At 36.7% G+C, this 20,817-nt stretch overlaps 1 protein-coding gene across 1 annotated transcript in view; it reads left to right on the forward strand.

The window, feature by feature from the left end:
- Nucleotides 1-3,236: 3,236 nt before the first annotated feature.
- Nucleotides 3,237-20,817, forward strand: part of SLC39A12 (solute carrier family 39 member 12) — a gene marked incomplete at both ends in the record, with an annotated part of 33,224 nt that continues 15,643 nt past the window's right edge. The window contains 6 exons of the mRNA XM_082309048.1: nucleotides 3,237-3,506; nucleotides 7,434-7,715; nucleotides 10,215-10,422; nucleotides 12,870-13,069; nucleotides 17,526-17,697; nucleotides 20,393-20,565. Of these exons, the coding sequence (XP_082165174.1) occupies nucleotides 3,237-3,506; nucleotides 7,434-7,715; nucleotides 10,215-10,422; nucleotides 12,870-13,069; nucleotides 17,526-17,697; nucleotides 20,393-20,565 (1,305 nt within the window). The remainder of the gene's footprint in view (nucleotides 3,507-7,433; nucleotides 7,716-10,214; nucleotides 10,423-12,869; nucleotides 13,070-17,525; nucleotides 17,698-20,392; nucleotides 20,566-20,817) is intronic.

Genomic DNA, 20,817 nt, shown 5'->3' on the forward strand with positions numbered 1-20,817 from the left:
ATTGATGCTAGCAATTACTTCAAAAGTAGAAATCCGAGGGCTGTGTAGACAGAAAAATTCTTTGTTGACAGTGGTGTGACTCAAAGCACAGGTAGTGCTTCGGTGTCAGGGGTAAAAGCAGAGGCTGAGGCTTGAGTCCCCATCAGTGATTTTGCCACCACTGAGAAACTAATTTACAAGCCAGAGGAGGTTTGCAACACTTAGTCTTAAGAAGGGAAGTGATTTCTCCTTTGAGATCAGCTGTAGTACCCTGTACCAATTATTATCTGTTGCTTTCTAATACAGTGAACATTTTCTTTTGTTACCATCACACTGTAATATAAGTGTTAATGTAAGATATAGCCAGAATTATGTAAATCTTCTCTCAGCAGCTTTCAATAGTTCTAAATCATCAAATGTGTTTTTAAATGCTAGCTTCTCTCAACCAATTGAAACAATTCACCCTCTGTACACATTAATTGGATAGAATGAATTCTTAGTTTCAACTTGTAATTATATATAAACCACCAAATTATATACAGATAAACCTATTCTATGCTTGTTTGGAGATTGAGCAATCCCCAGAATTAACTGCTGGAAGCTATTCCCTCATTATCTGAGGAATTATTTTTATTAGTGGAACAAATCTGGACATAGTTAGCTTTGTTTCATAGAGCAAATGATATAAAAGCCAGAGGAGATGCATATTATCATGTGTTTCTGCTTTTCATTCATATAAAAATAAATTATTGAGATGAAAATTCCTGTAATTCTTGTTTGCATAAAGTTGCATATTTGGCAATGTTAGTTTGATAAATATATTTTGTAATTTATGAAGTAAAGTAAAAGGTATTTTGGTACAAATTGGAGGGGGTTTTTTTGTACTTGAGTATCTAATAATAGGACTGATTTTTAAAATGCTCAGCCTTGATCACACAAGAGTTTGTACATACTTCCAGGTACTTGTACTTTGTATTTTTGAGAACATTTGTTTACATTTTGCACTTCACTCAAGCTGGTGTCGTCAGTTTAAATTTCTTTTATAGTCAGTATCAGTTGCCAGTTCTCAGCCTTACTAAAACAAGGCTGTTCCCTTCGAGCTCACCACCTTGTAGGAAACATTACTGGCATTTTAGAACACAGGATTTTGTCAGTCTAGCTTTAAAGAGAATTATGATGTTTCTATTACCACAGGCTTACTGCTTCACAGGATTTGTTGAGCCAACTGAGATGCTAATTCTTCATTACCACACAGAAGATTTGGAAGGTGGGAGAATGATATGACTGGTGTACCTGTTGCTGTAGAAATCTGTCAGTCATGACAGTTTTCACTAACTTCTAGTGCAATAATACTGTAATGGCATGGTGACGTAAATGCCAGCTTTGTAACAGCATCCCTCTGGAAAATCTGAGTGGAAGAATTTTTTTTTCACTGAAGTCTGAGCATCCTCAGCTTTTTTAATTGGTGCAAATGTGGCACAGAATAAGTGGGGATGAAAGAGCCTGTTCTCTATAGACAGTGTTTCCCAAAGAAAAATACCATTTTTCTATGGGGTATTTGAAAAGATTTCTATTTCTATTCTGTACTCATATTTGCAAAAAGAAGTAATGTTTTGATGAAAAAAAGAAATTCAGGTTTGTTGTAAAATTGCTCACATAATGTAGTAATGTAGAGAACAGAGTGCTTGCCTGTATTATCCATTGTAATGCAATACATTCTTCAGTAGATTTTACACGTCTTGCACTGCTAAAATAAAGTAGACACTGTTTACATAAAATAATAACTACTAAAATATGTGAAATACAGTCAATAATGTGATGTTTAGAACTTGCCAAGAAGAACATGTACTAATTTCTATCCACCTCCATTGTTACCTTAAGAGCAGCTCTCTCCATAGCAACTGAAAACTTTGCAAGGCAGCAATAAACTAATCCTCTCCAGCTTCCAGAGCACCATCAAGGAATTTTAAAAACATTGGACTTCCAGCAGCTAAATACTTCTGAGGATTCAGAAGGCCACAAAGCTAGATACACAAGCATTTCCCTTCAGAAGGTAAGAAAATAATGTTTAGAAATAAGTGCATCCTCCTAACAATGATACGTATTCCTAACTGCTAACAGTAAAATGTATCTAAACACCAAAAAATTTCCTAACATCTAAAAACATACTAACCTTTATCTGAGTGAATGCCAATTTGAATTCAACAGTTCTTTTTTCATTTTAAATACTTTGTTAGCATAGTTTCCCTTAAAATAAGACACACACGTACCATATTGCAGTTAAAAGAAGCTGAACTTACGTGTGGCTGTTTAACACGTGTGCATTATCATCTGAAAATGTATGTCACTGCCAGCATCTGCCCATCAATAAAATGAAACCTCTTTGTGGAAAACAGAAGTGAAACTCTTTTATATTTCTTTTGCTTTGATATTGAGATAGATTATTGTTAAAGCAGAGGCAATGGTATATTAGGAAGGATAGTGACAAGGCAGATTTACAGTACAAAATGTCTTTTCCATCTAGAGTAAACAAGTTAAACTTGTTCCTTCCGTTGTGTTTGTCTTGTTTATTCACTGAGTTCCATGAATGAAATTATGACCTCAGTTTTGTAACTCTTTCATCTGATCATAAAATATCACTAATTTTTAAGTGCATCCTGTTCATTCTTGTTTTGTGTTTTATAGCTGGAGTTTAGTAATGTTGGTAAAGTGTTTTGAAAATAAAACCTGCTCTATATCATTGTCGTGTAACATAATTACTGCACATTCATATCAGAATTAGACTAGTAATCTTTATTTACAGCTATTTTTGCTACTAAAAACCTGTTTCATAATGGAATGAAAGTGAAAGCTATGGTATTTTCCTGTTCTTACTGAAGAGGATTATTAGTGAATGCAATAACATAACACTGAAATGAAAACCATACACTTTACTTTTATGAGGAGGGAAGGGCACTTTGAGTCAACCTCTTGTTGGTAATTCTACTAAGTTTTAAGGCCATGGTTGTCTTAGTTTCCTGCTGTTCTGGGCTGTAAAGCCCTTACAGGCTCCCTGTTGTTCAAAAACAGCTTGTCACTGCAAATCAGCTTAGCCGACCAATTAATAAATCCTTTCAAACATATTGCATTCACACTAATTAAAGGGTTGGGGTTTTTTTCCCCTTTACCATTCAGATTCCTCAGGTTTCAAGTTTAAGCTGTGAAGTGCAAACAACAATCCAACATTCAGTGCAGATCACGCACTGCAGGAAGAGGAGATGTGTTTTCTGACCAAGCATCCAGCTCTTGGGGTGGTATGTTCTGCTTTCATATTCAGCGTGCTCATTGCTGAAGGACAGCCTGGGGAAGAGCATGGGCAGGATGGCAGCTATGCTCCCAGCCGAGGCTATCTGATGGAAGTTTTACGCGTTCTTTCAGCTGACAACAAAGAGCTCCACATGAACCACTCACGAGAACTGGTCAAAATGTTACTGGAGAGAGCTGAGTGCCCACAGCGGATTTATGGCATGCAAGAGGATTGTAATCTGGTTAGTGCTTCAATTAATGAGGGATATCTTTACAGGATCATCAGTGAGTTCTAAAATTATTTATTAGAGTGATACTCTCCTGAATACAAAACCTAAACATGTAAAGGGCTTGTTGTTGCAGAAAAAAAAGTCCCTGCTTTAATTGTTTCATTCTGAATTATTAATATTTATTGTTTGAGCTCATGAAGAGATATTCCAAACATGACAGACATTCCTTAAAAACTCCATGCTTCAGTCACGTAACATTAATAATTTTCCTTTAAAAGTTGTCAAGTGTTTAGTTTCCAACAAAGATTTTTCTCCTTTACCCTGATCTAACTATAAAAGCATTGAATTTGGGACACAGAGGGTTTCCACTATGGAAAGACAGAGGTAAAAATCAGGGACCAGTTCTGCCACTTTGTTTTGTTCTGGATTTTAGTTCATAAAAATAAAACCCAGTCAGGATTGTCTCAGATTTATGTCCCACTTCCCTGAAATATTCAAGATTTAGGGGAGGGTTTTGGTAAGCAGTTCAGGTCGAGGAAAATCAAAGGCGGAACAATGAATCTACAAATCCAAATTGAAACTGGAAACAGTCCAGGGTACAGCTTCACAGAAGGTTTGGTTGTCTAGTTGAGCTGAGAATATTTTCAGAACTGATTCCTGATTTGACAAAGAACGGAATGAGTGTAATAAGATCATAGGTTCTGGTAGGACGGAGACAGTGGTAAGTGAGCAACTTAGCTGAAAGGGATTACAAAGGGCTTGGTCAGTCTTGGCTTTGATTAACGTTACTCTAGTTCTGGCACTGTTCAGTGACCTACATATGACAGAGTGCCACTTTATATCAGAATTATGGGGATGGTCATAAAGGTGAATGCTTTCAGAATATACTATTCTTGACAATCTGCCAAGCCAATGAAATGGAGATCTTTTTCTCCTGTGCAGTAGACAACTCCTCACTTAATTGGACCTTTCTGCAAATGCTCCTATTTTTCATATAAGCCCCAATGTGAAATTTCGTACATATTGCAGGTGCCTGTTATTCCCTAGATGGGTAATTTTTATGAAGACGTTTGTGCAGTTTTTCTCTTTGCACATATGGGCAATAGATATATACCAGATATGGGCCCAGATCAAAAGCTGAGAATGTATTAAACAGTAATGGGTATAGAGTCCTCCTAAACTTCACAAAACAGGGGTCTAGGCCTTCTTGCTTTGTTTTGCTTCTCTTGATTGCTGTATTTTTTCTTGTATTTGTGATGCATTTGTGGAGAGCATACCCACTGTGTCCTTGGATGGAAGAAATCTAAGTGAAACTTAGCTGAGGCTTACTTTGGTCAGGACTTCCACTCTGTTTAGGCTTCATCTTGGAAACTTCCTGTGGGAAGAATTTGAGGACTTTCACCATTTCCAGTAATTCTCAGTGTTGGCTATGTCAGTAACACTGCACACATCCTGCACTGCCAGTGCCACATGAACACAGTTGTCTATAGAAAATCCATGAGAGAGAGATGGCGTCTTCAGTCACATGCAGCCCACATTGACACTGTGCTGAAATCCTCCAAGACGATTTAACGAGATGTGGTAAACCAAGACAGCAAAAACTGTGTGAGAAGATCCTTCAAGATCGTCGAAATTTGAAACAGAATGCCCCACCTTAGCTTGGCATTTTCTTTTCCATATTTGTTGGGAATAACTAATTGATTTCAGACTCAACTTTCCCTTCTAAATACAGGATTCCAGTCATACCACATGACTTTGTTTTCAGATTTTTTTTTTTTTTCATTTTTAATGATGTCTCCAATGCGTATTTAAACACAGTGAAGTTTAGCACTTTTTTAGATGCTTTTTTGGTTTGTTGTTATGTATTGGCCCCAAGACTCTTTGGGCAGAGGCTGGCAGCTATTGAATGGCATCTGAAACTTCTTTATCTCCTAAGCACACAAAAGTCATATATTTCTTGCAGTGGTAAGAGAATTTTTTCTAACTTCTGGTCTCTTAAATGATAGAAACTCAGGGTTCAGTGCCCAGGTTCAAAGTTGGCCTCTTTTTTATAGCAAATAAGCATTTCTAAACCAAGGCCATGCAGATGGTTATGCCTGTAAAATATTAGTAACAGCAAAATAACCAGTGATGAATCAATTTATATCCTCTTGATAACTCCCCAAAGGTCACTCTCTATGGGCTACCCATATACTATGGAGTAGCTGCGTCTTTTACAATGCACCTTCTTCCTTCCAATTAGCAATTTCCTTTTCTGTCATCTTCCTTCCAAGAGCAAACAACAGCCTCACTAATTACAGTTTATCCTCACTGGGTTTTGAAATGTTGTAGAAATCTTCAAAAATCTTCCACTACATGCACTATGTTTATTGTATTACTATTGAGTGTTTGAAAAGGCTGGTTGACTAACTTGAGGTCTTTTGAGACAGAAAACAGAATATATATATTTCTCCTAGCCCAAATACTAATGCTTTAGAGACATGCATTAGTAAAAGTTAGAATTATAGATAGACAATGTAGGCAGGGCAGAGTTGATCATACTGTAGTCTAGTTTATTTATGAGTATAAATATTTAATTTGGCAATTACCGTCCATAGTTCTCTTTTTTTTTGCATCAAGTATTTGTGAGATTTTTTTGTTAGAATTATTTCTATTAAAAAGTAGCCACTCTCTCAGTTCCTTCAAGGAACCTTGCCTTCTGAAAACAACAATGTGTGTTTGATTCTATTCAGCTTCTGTGGAAGCTTCATTTCTGTAGGAAAATGAACTAACATACAAGGTGAGCCACACTGACCAATACATCATTCTTGTAGCCACAAACAATTTAGTCTGACAAACTAGGTTCTGTCTGGATTACTGAATTTATTAGAGTGCAGTTTTGATCCTCCCATGGTACCTTCATGATGTGTTGTAGTTTCTTCTCTGAAATGTACAGTCTGGCTGCTCTACCATAATAGTTGAGATTAGCTGACAGGCCTATAACATGCTTGGAAAGGAGCCAGTTGGAAAAAAACAGCTACACAATGAACGACAATAGTTACAGGATCTCTTCAAGAAAGATTCTTTATTCTGGAATTCAGTATCTTATTTCCCATAGCCTGACATAGAGCTCTAGTAGTCTTCTGGTCTAATTTTAAAGACTAACCTTTGCTTGAGCTGGCAAAAGTTTCTGGAAAGTGTCGTTATATCAAGAAAAATTGAGATATATATATATGTGTGTGTGTGTGTGTGTGTGTGTGTATTAAAAAATCTGTGCTCAGATAGAAAGCCTGCACAGAGTGAGTTTATCATTTCAGTCCCTCTTGAAATGCATTTGGAGGACTAAATAGTGTTCAGACCTTGTGCTGACTCTCTGCACTGGACTGAATTAACTGTTCCAGTTAACAGAATTCATTGAGAAAAAATAAAAATAGCTGTATGATTGCAGGGTCAATTAAGTCTCTTAACAGTGCACTGAATATGATATAACTTCTGTTTACATACCCTGAATTAACTACAGTGCAGATACAGTCTTTGTCTTATAATATAAACACATATAGAATGCACAGGTGAAAATACGTATAGCCCTAGCCCTTAACTAATATGTTTATAACCAGAAATATAATCTGTTGAAGCCAGTGGAAGACTTTTAATTCTCTGCAATGACTGATCAGAGTTAGTCCTGTTTTGTAGTAAATCTTAAACCCTTGGATACTTGACATTTCTTAAAAACAGAAGGGGCTCTGGAAAAAAACACAGTGTGATCTTGCAGCCACAGAGCTGCAATGAATTACCTGCACCCTCCTCCTGCCATTCCATCAGCCTGCATCTGTGTAGGCTTTGGTTCAATCCATTAAATATAAGAGTTGAATTCTCCTGTTCTCCTCTCTAATTATATTTGCAGATGACTGCCAGTGTGTTACTTGAGTTGAATTTCCATTTATTTTTATTTTTTCACAGTGCCTTGAACCAGATGCTTTGTTACTAATAGCTGGTGGAGATTCAGAAGACCATCTCAGCGAAGAAGTATTTGAGAGAATATCTCTTATTCTTCTCTACTACATTCTTCATCAGAGAGATGTGTGTTCCTCAGAACTCAGCTTGAATAATAAGGATTATAAATTTTACCTACAGAGTATGCTTAGTTTAAGACATGATGAAGACTGTTATTATTTTTCACGGAATGAAACTGAAGATATTTTGGCTGCAGTAAGGCAACATTTTAAAACTTCTGAAACCCAGGTAAAGAAAACATAAGTAAAAATAACTTCGTGTTTATTACTGATATAATGCCTTTAAGCTAGTTCACACATTGTGTCAGTATCATGGTCCTCCAGAAAAGTGGTAAATAACAGTGTCAGAGCACAGGCTGAACATTGGTCTTTTGTTGTACATGCTGTTTAATATTAGCCTTCTTCTTGACTTGCTTTTGGCATGTGCTACCTGGCACTTCCACAGAGTCCATGGCTGGGGAGATAGTGCATATTAGGGACCATTCCCAATAGGTAATTTAGATGCAGTTGCCCTGCTTAGGGCAGATGGAAAAGAGCATAGCTCTGTAGATGCAAGATCTTGCACTTGGCTTCAAGGACAGAAAATACTTTCTCATCTCTTTTATTTATTAGTATAGATATACTAGCAGTAATTGTATTTAAATGGTATAAAGGAGAATAGCTCCAAAACTGATGTTGCTGTATAGTAGAAATGATGAATCATTTTGCTGTGATGAGATCCTTGCCAGGCCCTGCACTTCCATGTCTATCCAAAGCAGGGTGGAATAAGGGATCTGTCCAAAGATATGATGGTTTCCTTCAGTTGAGACACATAAATTTGTGACTAATTATCTACGAGCACGAATATGCCTTGTAGAAAGAGTGATACAGATAAGCTTAAATTTAAAGTTAAGGAAAAAAAAGCACATTGAGTATATTCAGCTAAAACCAAACTTTTTAAGTCAGGAAACATTCAGGGAGTTTTCTCACCGCTGTTTATTATTCCTTATCTCTATAAAATAATAGAATGATATTCTAGAGTTCACAATCTAAAGAAAAACTGTTTTCCTTGTAAAGGGCAATAAAATAAGTTTTTGCCTGATTAGAGAACTCCTAAAGTACAGGTTGATGTTCTGTGAGAAGCCCCTTAGATCTGTTCATAATATATAGTTAAATTTGGTTTATTGCAAAGTTTGAATTTGCCCTGTTCTTTTTCATTTAATTAGATTTTAATTTACACCATACTGTAGTAGAGGTTCCTATGCAAACAGAAGATGGCTAGGAGTCCTGGCTGTGCAGCAGAATGCTGAGGGCCTCCAGTTACTCTTTCTGTGTTCTTTGTGTAATCGTTTCCCATCATAAATTATTCATTGACCAGTACTTTTGGTTCTGAGTCTTGGTGAACGTGCCGATTTCCAAGAACTCCAGTGGTATCTGGGCAACTGTAAAGAGGCATCGGTGGGTATTTGGCATGTCAAGATAGAATAACAATCCATAAAGTGCTTTACTGTGTGGTCTGTTTGTTTATGCTGGCAGCATAATCAGTTGTCAAGCCTGTTCAGTAACTGAGACTTCACTGCTCACTGACATGAGGGAAAAGAGGGGTTTTTTATGAAAAGTACTCAAAACGTTATAGACTATCTAATGCTTAGAATCACAACACTTGAGTTATGGAAAAGGGCCAATGAGGCAGGGTAGTAATAGAAGAATAGCATTTTTAGTGGCTCTTTATATGTGTTGCTTTCACAGAAAATATCCGTTTCTCAGTCATAGCAGCTAATATATGTTATTTTAAATGCGAGGTGAAATTTTGGGTTGTGGAAATGTAAATGTGTAATGGATGACGGGAAAAGAAATGCCAGCTGCCTCTCTGCAGTGTTTACGGCATATAGAGAGGGAGATGAATCTGTGTAAAATAAATTATTACTGTACTGGCTCATCTACTTGGCTTTTCAATTTAGTCAATATGAGTTAGAGACAAATGTGCTTAAATAATTTTTGCCATTTTTTTTTGTTTCTCTCAAACCCCAACTGTTTGCTGTGAAAAAAAAACAAAACAAAGAAAGGCAGAAATGGAAGAAAACAGGGATAAGTTTCCAGGTAACTGAGAGAGCTGTACCCTGCTCCTTCCCTTCAGAACTGCACTCATCCACACACACAGGTGTACATGACCATCTACTGCTCCTGTTTGGTCACCCAGCAGGGAAGTCACCTTTTATCTGCAGAATTATATCTTTCCATATTGTCCTCAGATAACTGCCCCATAGCAAATTATTGATTCCATTTAAAAGATAGGGAACTAAAAACATTAAGAGAATTCTTTCTGAAGTTTGAGATAAAGAGTTAAAGTCTGCCTTATTTGAGTCAATTTCTTGTACCTTAACACAAATTCCTCCCTTTTCTGCCACTTTCTGGAAGTAAATGTAGATGCAATTGAGGAGGACACAGGAATAATAAAAACAGCATGAAAATTACACTAAGCAAAAATAACCTGAATGAAGCAATGTACTTCTTTGCCGTCAGACACTGAGTAAAATTTCAGGCTGGTTTATTCTATGCCTGTTCTCCTGAAAATGTCCTCTGTTTCACATTTGCTGTCCTGCTGTCAATTACGGCTTTAATCTTAGTATTTTTTCTACCCTGGCTGTCTGTGAAAGTGTTCTCTCTATCCAGTTTCTCCTCCTGTCACTCTGATTATTTAAATGGAGGTGACCAGGGCTGTCTTCATGCTGTTTTCTCCTGATTTCAGTGTGTTGATGTGAGTACTCTGGAGAAAAATGCTGATATAATGGACAGAGATGGTGCTGATGAAAACACTCTTCCACGCCTGGCTGCTTTAATCATTACTCTGGCTCTCCAAGGAGTCTGTATGGGGAAAGCAAGTTTGCCCTCCCCGGAATTCTTTACAAAATATATTTTCAATTCTCTAAACAGTACCACTGAGCTCCAAGTGACAGGTAAGCTATTTATTCGTCTCTAGTTGCCTTTTGTGACACACATTTGATGTAAACTATCTTTAAATGCCTAAAGGACTTTTTGCTCATCATTTTAGATTTAAATGCCATTTCATTTTAGAGCTGTTAAGGAGTCTCTTCTAAATTTAAAAACAAGGTTGGAAAATAAACTCCTTATTTTGATAATTCTCTGAGAGGTATAAAACAAATAGTTACTGTGATTATTAAATGTGTACCATCACATTAACTTATGACTTAATTGCTCAGCACAGTCTGAACTACCCAAGAGAGCTCTGAGAGTGGCAATCTAGCTGTGAGGGCAGAGTTCACTGAGGCCTCGCTTACATTTGCTTCTTTATGCAGGTCTTGATACACTGCAAGACTCATTTAGGGGTAGATGGGATAATTCATGTACGGTAGCCAGATTAGACACCTTAGTCACTCACAACTCAGTGTAGGCGTACCCCCAGAAGAGATGAAATAGACACAGCCCACTCTGTTTTGACCAAATGCTCTCTGATATCTGCCTAATGTACCTCAAAACATCTTTATGGTTTGTGCTTCCCTACCCACCTTCTGATCTTAGTACCCAGTTAGTGAGTCTGGAAATTGCAAAGTTCATTTTCTTCAGGAGTTCTGTTGCTAGACGTATCAGAAACGCTACTTAACCATAAATAAATAGAAGTATAGGAAGGCTCAAAGTGGTCCAAAAATGAAAAAAAAAATAGAAAACACAAGTGTTGAGCTCTCAGCAGCTGCTAGTAAGTTCTGTAAAAGATTCTGCGTGCTTAGCAGTTTAAGAAGCTAAACCATGAACTCAGGGGCCTGGTATGGGTTTAGAAAGTTATTATAAGACATTTCCTTATTTGTGGTAACAGCTAGTAGCAACACTTTACAAGCTTTTCAAAGCACTTTTTAAAAGTTACATTAAGTATGGGTTAAAACAGCTTAAAAGGTTGAATTAAGCATAGGTAAAAACATTTTTACCACTCTTAGGTTACACAGAGGTACATTGAATCACAGAATTAAATCATAAAAAAAAGAACAAAATCCAGACTTGGACTCCTATATTGTACTTGCATAACTGGTTTTGCAGCAAAACCTTTCCTTCAAAATTGCCAAGCCAGATCTTCTAAAATAATTGACTCACAAGAATGGACGGAGGCATCAGGGCACAGTGCTACTAAATAGCTATATATGGTGAAATCCAGGCCTCAGTGAAGATAATAGCAAGAGTTTATGGTTGGTGGAGTTAGGGTGTCATTCGGAGAAACAAAAAAATATTCTTAACTGTTTGTTACACTTTAAATATATTTTAAGCCTCAGCTAATTAAACTCTCCCTTTAAATTTATTTAAATTCTTAATAGTAACTGCAGGAAAGAGCAAGGAACTGGCAGCATAGAAAAAAAGAAAAGTAGAGTGGCCTACATTTAGAAAAAAAAAAAATCTAGCTTCAGCCCCATTCAGATCTGTTTGCTCAAGACAAAGAAAGCAGATAAACGTCTTATCACAAGCCTTTTTTTAAGATTTACTATTAAGATTATACCATTTGCTTTTTCTGAATAACAACATTAAAAAATAAAGGATTATCGCATGGAAACATTCTTAATCTCATTGATCTAAACTCCTTTGAAATTAATTTGTGGACTGCCTTTGTTTCCAATGGACAAACTCAGGTTTACAGAAACTATCGCTATGGCTTCATCTTGAAAATACAGGGGTGAAGGAAGGTGATAAGTAAGATAGGATAGAGCATGCTCCCTCATATAACCAAGCATTTCATCAGCAGGCGTAGCCATTGCACTCAAGCTATGTCATGGAATACGTGCCTGCATTGTCTCAGGTTTGGATTAGGGATCCTGGCACCCTCCTTCCTACTTTAGTGCTGTAAACAGTCATGCTTCCAGATTAACCAAAGGAGAGAGAAAATCCACTGCCCTGTGTTCCACTTCTGAAGTGCAAAGGGCAGCATAGCATCCTGAAGATTGCTTTCAGGACAGCCTATAAAGGATCTGTTGTCGTGGTCTTTCTGGACTATCCAAATACCTGGCCGTGGCGTCTTAGCATGATGTTCCATTTACACGGGAAAATTGGAGGAACAGTGAAGCTATTTAGCAGTAATTTGTAGATAACTTTGGCAGAGATCGATGATTAAATGGAAGATTAATTGCCTTTCAGTCACATCTGTTTTCCTCTGAGATAGTCACAGGCAAAACATCTGAGTGTGGTACTGTAAAGAAGGAAAGGCTGAGTATATAGGTGCCTTGAACTTCTAGAGGCGTTAAGTGGAAATTACCTATAGTACCAAACTGAGGAGAAAAAAAACATATTAAAATGAGGAGTTGAATTAATGTTAAAACTAACAAAATGTTATTAGTTACTTTTGGTTTTATCTTTTTAAATGTGTGTTTTCCCATGGTAACATATCTGTTTTCTAATGAATTACTAGAACTAGAACAACTACTAAATGTGCTTACAGCCAAAAAGACCTGCACTGTAAATGGACAATTCCACAGTCACAAAAGACGTTATAGTATGGCAATCAGAGATATTGGAACCAGAAATATTCGAATCAAAGGAAACCATACAAAAGGAGACTATCTGAAAGGTTATTTTGAAGATCGTGAAAGGAACACAGATTGGGACCAGGTTAATTTATTTTTATGTTATTATAGTATTGGTCACAGAATTTCAGTGCTAAAAGTACAAATCTGTTTTCAAACACTACATTATTTCTGAGGTAAAATTTATTAGTTTCAAAAAGTCATGTAGATACTGATAAAATATATTTTTATATAGTTATATTTGTTTAAATATTAATTAGGGGAACAACATTATGGATGTTGAATGTGTGATTAAAGTAGCTGGGAGGGGCTAACTGAATGGTTAGTGTTACGTGGAATCACGTGTTTCTTCAAGACACAGAGGACTGTAGTACCATGGCTTCAATGTTTTCACAGATTTATTGGAGATTTCTTGTACTTTTGTGTCACAGAGCTTCTAGGGCCCCTTAAGTGGCCTTGTAGAAAGAAGGGTTGTTCTGTACTAAGGAAAAAAAGTAAATTAAGGTCTCTGTGTAATTGTTTTTAAAAGGCTTCTGTAAACTGAAGATTGGGCATTTCCAAACGCTTTTAGTAGCCATCTGGAGTTCAGAAGCCTCCTTTAGAACGTATAGAGTCTGTAAGAAAGAACTTTAGCTACTACCCCGTATCCTCTTTGAGGGCTTTGAAGGACAGTGGCTTATTGCAGGTGATTTTATCCTAAATATTTGAAAATAAATAAATTTTGTTTATAACAAGGATTAAGATGGTAATTGACTTCCATCCTTTAGACTGGAATACAGTCCTTGACAAAAAAGGATACTTCAAAGTATATACTTGGTATATATTTTGACATATACATTTGAAATATGTACTTCAAATAATGTTTCTATTGTTTTCAGTTCTTTACAATTTAAGTTAACTCAAAGACAATGTTTCTTCTCCATTTAGGAGAATAAGCGATGTGCAATTGACTTTTGCTGGGTGGTCATTTTATGATGTGGAACTGAGACAAATGGCATCTGGTTAAATGCCATTCTGATAGATATATATCTGTGTAATTTTATTACTTTTGGAATACATACTCTATTAATATGTTTATTTCTTTCCAGCTGACCACAAAAGAGAATCATGCTTATCAGCATGATGAGGCATTTAATAGAGTCTCAAAATAATTTTAAATGAAGGTCATTTTAAATGTGTTTCATATTAATTTTAAATTATGAAGGACAGAAATCAGTAGTGATACTATCTGTATAAGAAGTAAAATTGTTCTCCAGCAAGAGAAGAATTTATAAAACACAGTTTTTGATTTCTTGAACTTCTGAGACTGACTGTAACTCAAAAGATAAGTGTGCAGGGGAGTTATCTGAGGCTTGGGAGTCAAACTGGGTGCCAAATATTGTGTATAGATGAAAAAAATCACAAAGAAACATCTGGAGAGGAGAGAATTTCACTTCCATATTAATTCGTAGTTTCTTGGTTTTATTCCATTCCTCTTCTTTCTAGCTATGTCTGTTTTCTTTGACATATCATTCCATTAGAAGGCTTTGTGTTTCAGTGTTGTGTCGCTAATTTTGTCTCCTGCTTTCTGCACGTATCTATGATAGCCATTGTGTTCCATTAGTAACAGATGCTGCTACATATGAGGCATTGACTCGTTTATGGCTTGTGTTTGCTGACTACATTAAGATCTATAATTTGACTTTTAGATAGGAATTGTATTTTGAAACATTATCACAGAAAAAGGTCACTGCCTTCTTTTTAAGTCATCATTGTCTCTACTGATTTAAAAAATGCATATAAAACAAGTAAGTAGCAGTTGATCTAATGCGAGCAATCATCTTAAGTTCCATTAAACTATGTCACAATATCTATGTATTAATTTATTATTCCTCATTAAAGAAACATGGATTTTGGAAACCAAAATCATCCATCCATCCATCCATCCATCCATCCATCCATCCATCCATCCATCCAGTTTTTCATATGAGAATAAGCAAATTAGATTTACTTGTTTCTTCAGTATCATCCTCCAGGAGTATGCACATAGTTGTTTTACTAATGGAGGCTTAGTACTGGGCCTCCCTATGTTATAAAGCTTAAAAGGCTAGGACTTGCAACTGGAAAAGATGCAGGTCCTCATGCCTCAAGTCTTACAAGAATATTTTACTAAATAAGCATTAAGAATTATTTTTTTTATGTGTAGGTGGACAGTTTATTTTCCAGATGAGATCTTGCTTTTTCATTTAAAATTCCTTATAATAAAATCACATTAAAATTTAGGTTCATAGTAATCCTGGACCTTATCTTGTCTATCCTGCTTCTCAAAACAGGGCCACCATCAAAGTCAGATCAAGTTTCACAGGGCCGTGTCCAGTTGAATTCTGAATGTCTCCAAAGATGGAGATTCCACAGTCTTTCTGGGAAACATGTACCAGTGCTTTATTGCCCTCATTTTGATGTTTTTTTTTTATTATTAGAGCAAATTGGAATTTTCGTTGCTGCAACTAATACCTGTTGCCTTTCATCCTTTTGCTGTACACTCTGAGAAGATTCTGGCTCTATTTTCCCTATAACCTGCATTAGATAGTTGAAGACTTAATATACACCCCAACCCTTCTCTTCTCCAAACTGAACAAACCCAGATCACTCAGCCTCTCCCTGCACATTATGTGCTGAGGTTCCCTAGCCATCTTGGTGGCCCTCCATTGGACTTTCCCCAGTTTTCCAATGTCTTTCTTGTACTGCTGATTATTAAACTGGACATAGTCCAGTTGTGGACTCATATGTCCTGAGCGGAGGGCAATAATCTTTTCCCAGTACCTGTTGGCTACACTCTTGCTAATGCAGCCCAGTATGAAGTTAGCCTTCATTGCCACAAGGGCACACTGGTGACTCATGTTCAAGTTATCTGTCAGGACCCCAAAAGCTTTTTCTGTAAATCTACCTTCGAGTCAGTTTTTCCCAGCCTTTATTGATGCGTGGGGTTCTTCTGTTTGAAGCACAATAAATTTGTCTTTGTTGATCTTCATGAAGGTGTTGCCAGCCCATTTCTTTGGCTTGTCAAGATCTCTCTAAATAGCAGCCATGCCCATCAGTATATTGACTACTTGTCCTAGCTGGATTTCATCTGTGAATGTGATATGGTGCACTCTGTTCCACCACTCAGCCGATTGGTGTGAATATCAGTCCCTGTACCGACCAGTGAGGAATGCTGCTCATAACCAGTCACAAGCTAGACTTCCAACTTGATACCACTTCCTGGTGTTCCCTACTTCTAGAGTCAAAACCACTGCCTAGAACAGACAAACTGAAGGTCTTTTCCAATATGGTAGCTCCTGAATTGTTTTCATGCTCTCCTTCTGCTTGGAGGCAGAACAGACTAGATCCAGGTAGCAAGATCACCTGTTATCCTGAAGACCTGAATGTGGTATTCAGGATAAATATACCACTGATCAATTCATTCAGTTTTTCAGTGAGCTACAAAGCATATTTTACTTCACTAATGGATGAACAAAGACAGGAAGGTGTTGGGTTTTAACTGGGTTATTTAAAAGTAATGATAATTACAAGTTTTTTATTTAAATAGTAATTTTCTTTCAAAAGAAACCTAAACTTCAGTGACTAGAAAAAGAATGTGTAAGAATCCCTTGATTCTCAGATGAAGACTAATTTAAATGAAAGAAACAAATATTTATTTTTTAATTGAATTACAACAATTGATTATTCCTTTAAGTAAGATAGCATATTTGATCTGGACTTCTTTGTGATAGTTCTTACCAAAATTGCCACTAGAACTGTTCTAATGCTAACTGCTCATATTTTTACTAGAAGTTTCATCCTGGAGATGAAAAACCAATTCTTCATGAAAATTTTTCAAAATATAAATGTTTCCAAGAAAAGTTCCTTTTTTTTGACAAAGAGATATTTCTAACAAGAACGAAAAGTGGTTGAAATTCTTAAGTACCTCTAATAATACAATAATTAAGTAATCCTAGGCCAAATTTGATTCTGTAACATCTAGTTTACTGACCTTAAAGTGACATGCCCTTGTTAAAATAATTAAAAAACCCACCTTGGTTCCATATCTTCCTAAAGATGCAGCACAACGACAAATTTCAGCACTGCCTTGATACAGGCAGTATCTTACATTAATACCAATAGTATTGCTATTAATGCAGTCTTACATAATAGCTAAGAACATGATTTGTTTCAGTATTAAAGTATTTTTGTTAGCATATATGACAATAAGATATTTAGAGATATTATTGTGTCAGGTCCTTGTGATATTAACAGGCTTCGATAGAAACTGTGCTACTTCATCCCAAAGATTCTGGTCTTTCTGAAATATGTAGTAGTATCAAGTTTTAATTGGAAAAAAAAAAAAAAGAATCAGAAGTAATTGAAGTAATTAAAGTAGTTTAACCAGACAAGAGTATATGGAAAACAAGTTTTTTCTAGGCTTTATAACCCTGTGTTCTTCTAAGATTCCATATTTAACCTCAGCATTAAATGCAGGTGTATGCAACATATTTAGTAACGGTATATACTTTTCTGCATAGGTTTGTTTCTCTGCCAATGAACTTGTGAAGATATTTTTAAAAAATAGTTCTTCCTCCATTTCTAAGGACCACTTCAAGCAAATCAGTCCAGCTATCATTCAGCAACTATTAAGTTGTTCATGTCAGCTTCCTGACTCCAAGCAGACAAAGCTTCCACCAACAACTTTGGAAAGTGAGTTATGTTGTTATCAGTAAAGTACTGTGAAAATTCAGATAAAGGGGTGCAGGAGCTTAACTTCTGGAGATATTTCATTAATTAGTAAAATTAAACCAAAACATGATGAGATTTATGCACTCTGTAATTTATGCACTCTATAATTTTATAGCATACATGTCAGATAATAGTACTATATTGAGAAGTGCAGGGATTCAATGGTCTCAATTTTATATTAGACAGAATTCTGTTTCAATGTGTAAGGTTTTAAGATTTATTTTCTTCATTTCTTACAGGACTGCTTGATGTAGGCAGCAGTGAGCCATGACAGGTCCTTATCAGTGGGGTGCTGGGCAGTAATGACCTATTTTGTGAAATTTCCACCAGGTTTATACTGGAATCATTACATTGCTCTTACATATGGCCTCAAGGTTATGTTAGCTGGCATTTTATACCATGATGTGGCAAGTGCTTGATATAGATAAGTTAAGTTCTACGTGAATGTTGCTGGTTTTTCATGTTGTGATATTTTACAGCAGAGAAACTTTGGGGATACTACTGTGAGAAGAAAAACAACCAGAAAACATCACATGGGCAGCAGGACTTGTGTGATAAAGCTGGAACAAGAACTGAGTTAGAGTATAATCAGATTGTTTCCAGTTGCAGTCGTAGCCCTCACATGCCACTGCTTCCAGGGATTTCTGCCCCATCTGTTCTGCTGATTCAACTTCTCCTGTAACCAATCCCTAGTCCACCCTGCCAAAACCAAATCTGAATCTTATCTGACCTAAGGGCTTCTTAACATGTTTCCTGGTTTTGTTTTTACTTTAGACCAGCAATATCTGGGAGATGGTTACAAACCTAGGTGGGCTGGTGTTTTACAGGGGGCATTAATTTCTGGTGGGGGATTTGGGAGCCGGGAATGAGCAAAAAGGATCTAACCATAATCACCTGCATCTAGAGCAGCACTTTCAGGCTACAAGTCAATGCCTTCAATACCTTTATCCTAATATCTACATGGCCAGCTCTAGATGACTAGATCTTTTAGGAGCTAGTAAGCTTTCCTCACATCCTGCTGGCCAACGAACAGCACTTTCCAGCTCTAAATTCTGTCTGTACTTTAAGCTACACACTTTAAGCAGCTCATAGGAATAAGCTGAGCTATCATTCCATGGTGTACAGATTAATTGAACTATAAGTGCAAATTAAAAAAACATGTTAGATAAGGGCATGGAAGGAAACTGGTGGATATTCCAAGAATGGCTATAGGAGAAAGAAACATACAGAACAGGACGAGTCATTATAGCTCCCCAGAAGGCAGCAGTCCTTTCTTATGTTATCTCTCTTCTCATCACCTGAACACCTTGCAATCTTTACTGCTTTTATCTTTTCTATGCTACACGGATATGCCCATTTTTAAGATGGGGAATCAAGGGACAAAGAAAGAAAGGAACTTACCCAGGTCATACACAAGGTTCATGGCAAATTCACAGTTGAGTGAAATTCTCCCGAGTCTAAGGTCATCAGCCCAATCAATGACATTTTAGTGATCTCATAAAGGTGAGACATCTGTGTAGATGAGAAAAGCTGAACCATTCAAACACAGAAGGGAATTAGTAAGAGCCCTTTCTGCAGCCCATTCCCTGTGCTTTTTGGCAAAGGAAGGTTTCCATGACCACAGGGACACTTCTGCTGGCTGGAGACAAAGGACTTCGTGTTTGACCTATGTGTGACCTAGTGACCTGAGCATAGGCTCATTAATTTTATTCTCAGTTATATTTTACTGAAAGGCTGTGCTGTTTTGGCTAAGTCATCAAGGCCTGACCTTCCATAAATATCTACTATACCCTTGTATTTGGATGTGCAGTCTGTGAAATTTACTGTCTGATTTTATGAGGTGCTGAGCACTTGCAGTGCTATTAAAGTGCGAAACGTTAAGTGACACTTTTGAATATTTTGGCATTAGTTCCTTTATGTCTGTTTCTCATCAGTGTTTTACCTCCATCATAAGACTTTCATACAGATTAATCAGGATTCATGTTGTGCAAAATGTTGGAAATGCGAGCATTGTGTAACTGAAGAATTATAAGAGTAACCTTCCAAAATCCTAGTAACCTGGGAAAAATAGGTTGGTGGTCCTGATCTAGTAACTAAATGAGTGTCTGTCCACAGCACATTTGTAAACATAATTTGGACCAAAAAGTTTATGCTTAGAACCTAAATTAGATGCCTACATTCATCTGAGGTTTTAGGCCTTGGTTTGTGTACTGAATATGATTTGGTTAGTAATGTGGTATTGACTGTTAAGATACACAGGTGTGCCATGTGAGGACGTAGAATAACAAGCATAAATCTGTTAAGAGAGGAAACAAGTGCAGACTAGCATTCACTGTGCTCCTCTGAGTGTCTCTACTCTGCAGAGTCACTGTCTATTTAGCTCTTTAAGGTCTGAAATTTGGAAGCATTAGACTGTATTACCTGTAAAGCCTGAAAAAATGAATGTTTTTTAGGCTTCCAATTCTGTCATCTGTGTCACACATGGATAGAAAAATCTATGTGGCACAATGAATCACTTCTCTGTGTGCTTGTACACAGAAGTGGGAAAATATAGCCTCAAAAACAAATACAAATACAAAACAAATACTCAAACACAAATACAAATACTGAATGATTAAAGGTGCCCCTGTTTTGTTTCATTTGTTTTTCCCTACAGAATATGGTTACAGCACTGTTGCTGTTCTACTTATTACTATTGGATCTATGTTTGGTACAACCCTCATTTTTTTTAACTCCTGTCAAGAAATCTATACACTCATTTTACAGCTGTTTGTCGGTTTGGCTGTTGGGACCCTTTCTGGAGATGCATTGCTACACCTTATTCCTCAGGTAGGTAATACACACTTTTATGTTTTTAAAATGTTGACACATACGTGCACATGCACCCATACACACACAGAAAAGTTTCATTTATACCTTGCTAATGCTCGTCTATTTAAAAATAAAGTTTTCCATGAAATCTGTGAACCAGCTACCCAGCAATCCAATTACATCTGCACTTTGTAGTTCAGAGACAGATTCCAAGTAGTAAGGAGGAGAAATCAATGAATGATGAATTCAGAGAAAATAAGGTTCCTATTT

Source organism: Platalea leucorodia (genome assembly GCF_965183815.1).
Source record: "Platalea leucorodia genome assembly, chromosome: 1".
Lineage (NCBI taxonomy): Eukaryota > Metazoa > Chordata > Aves > Pelecaniformes > Threskiornithidae > Platalea > Platalea leucorodia.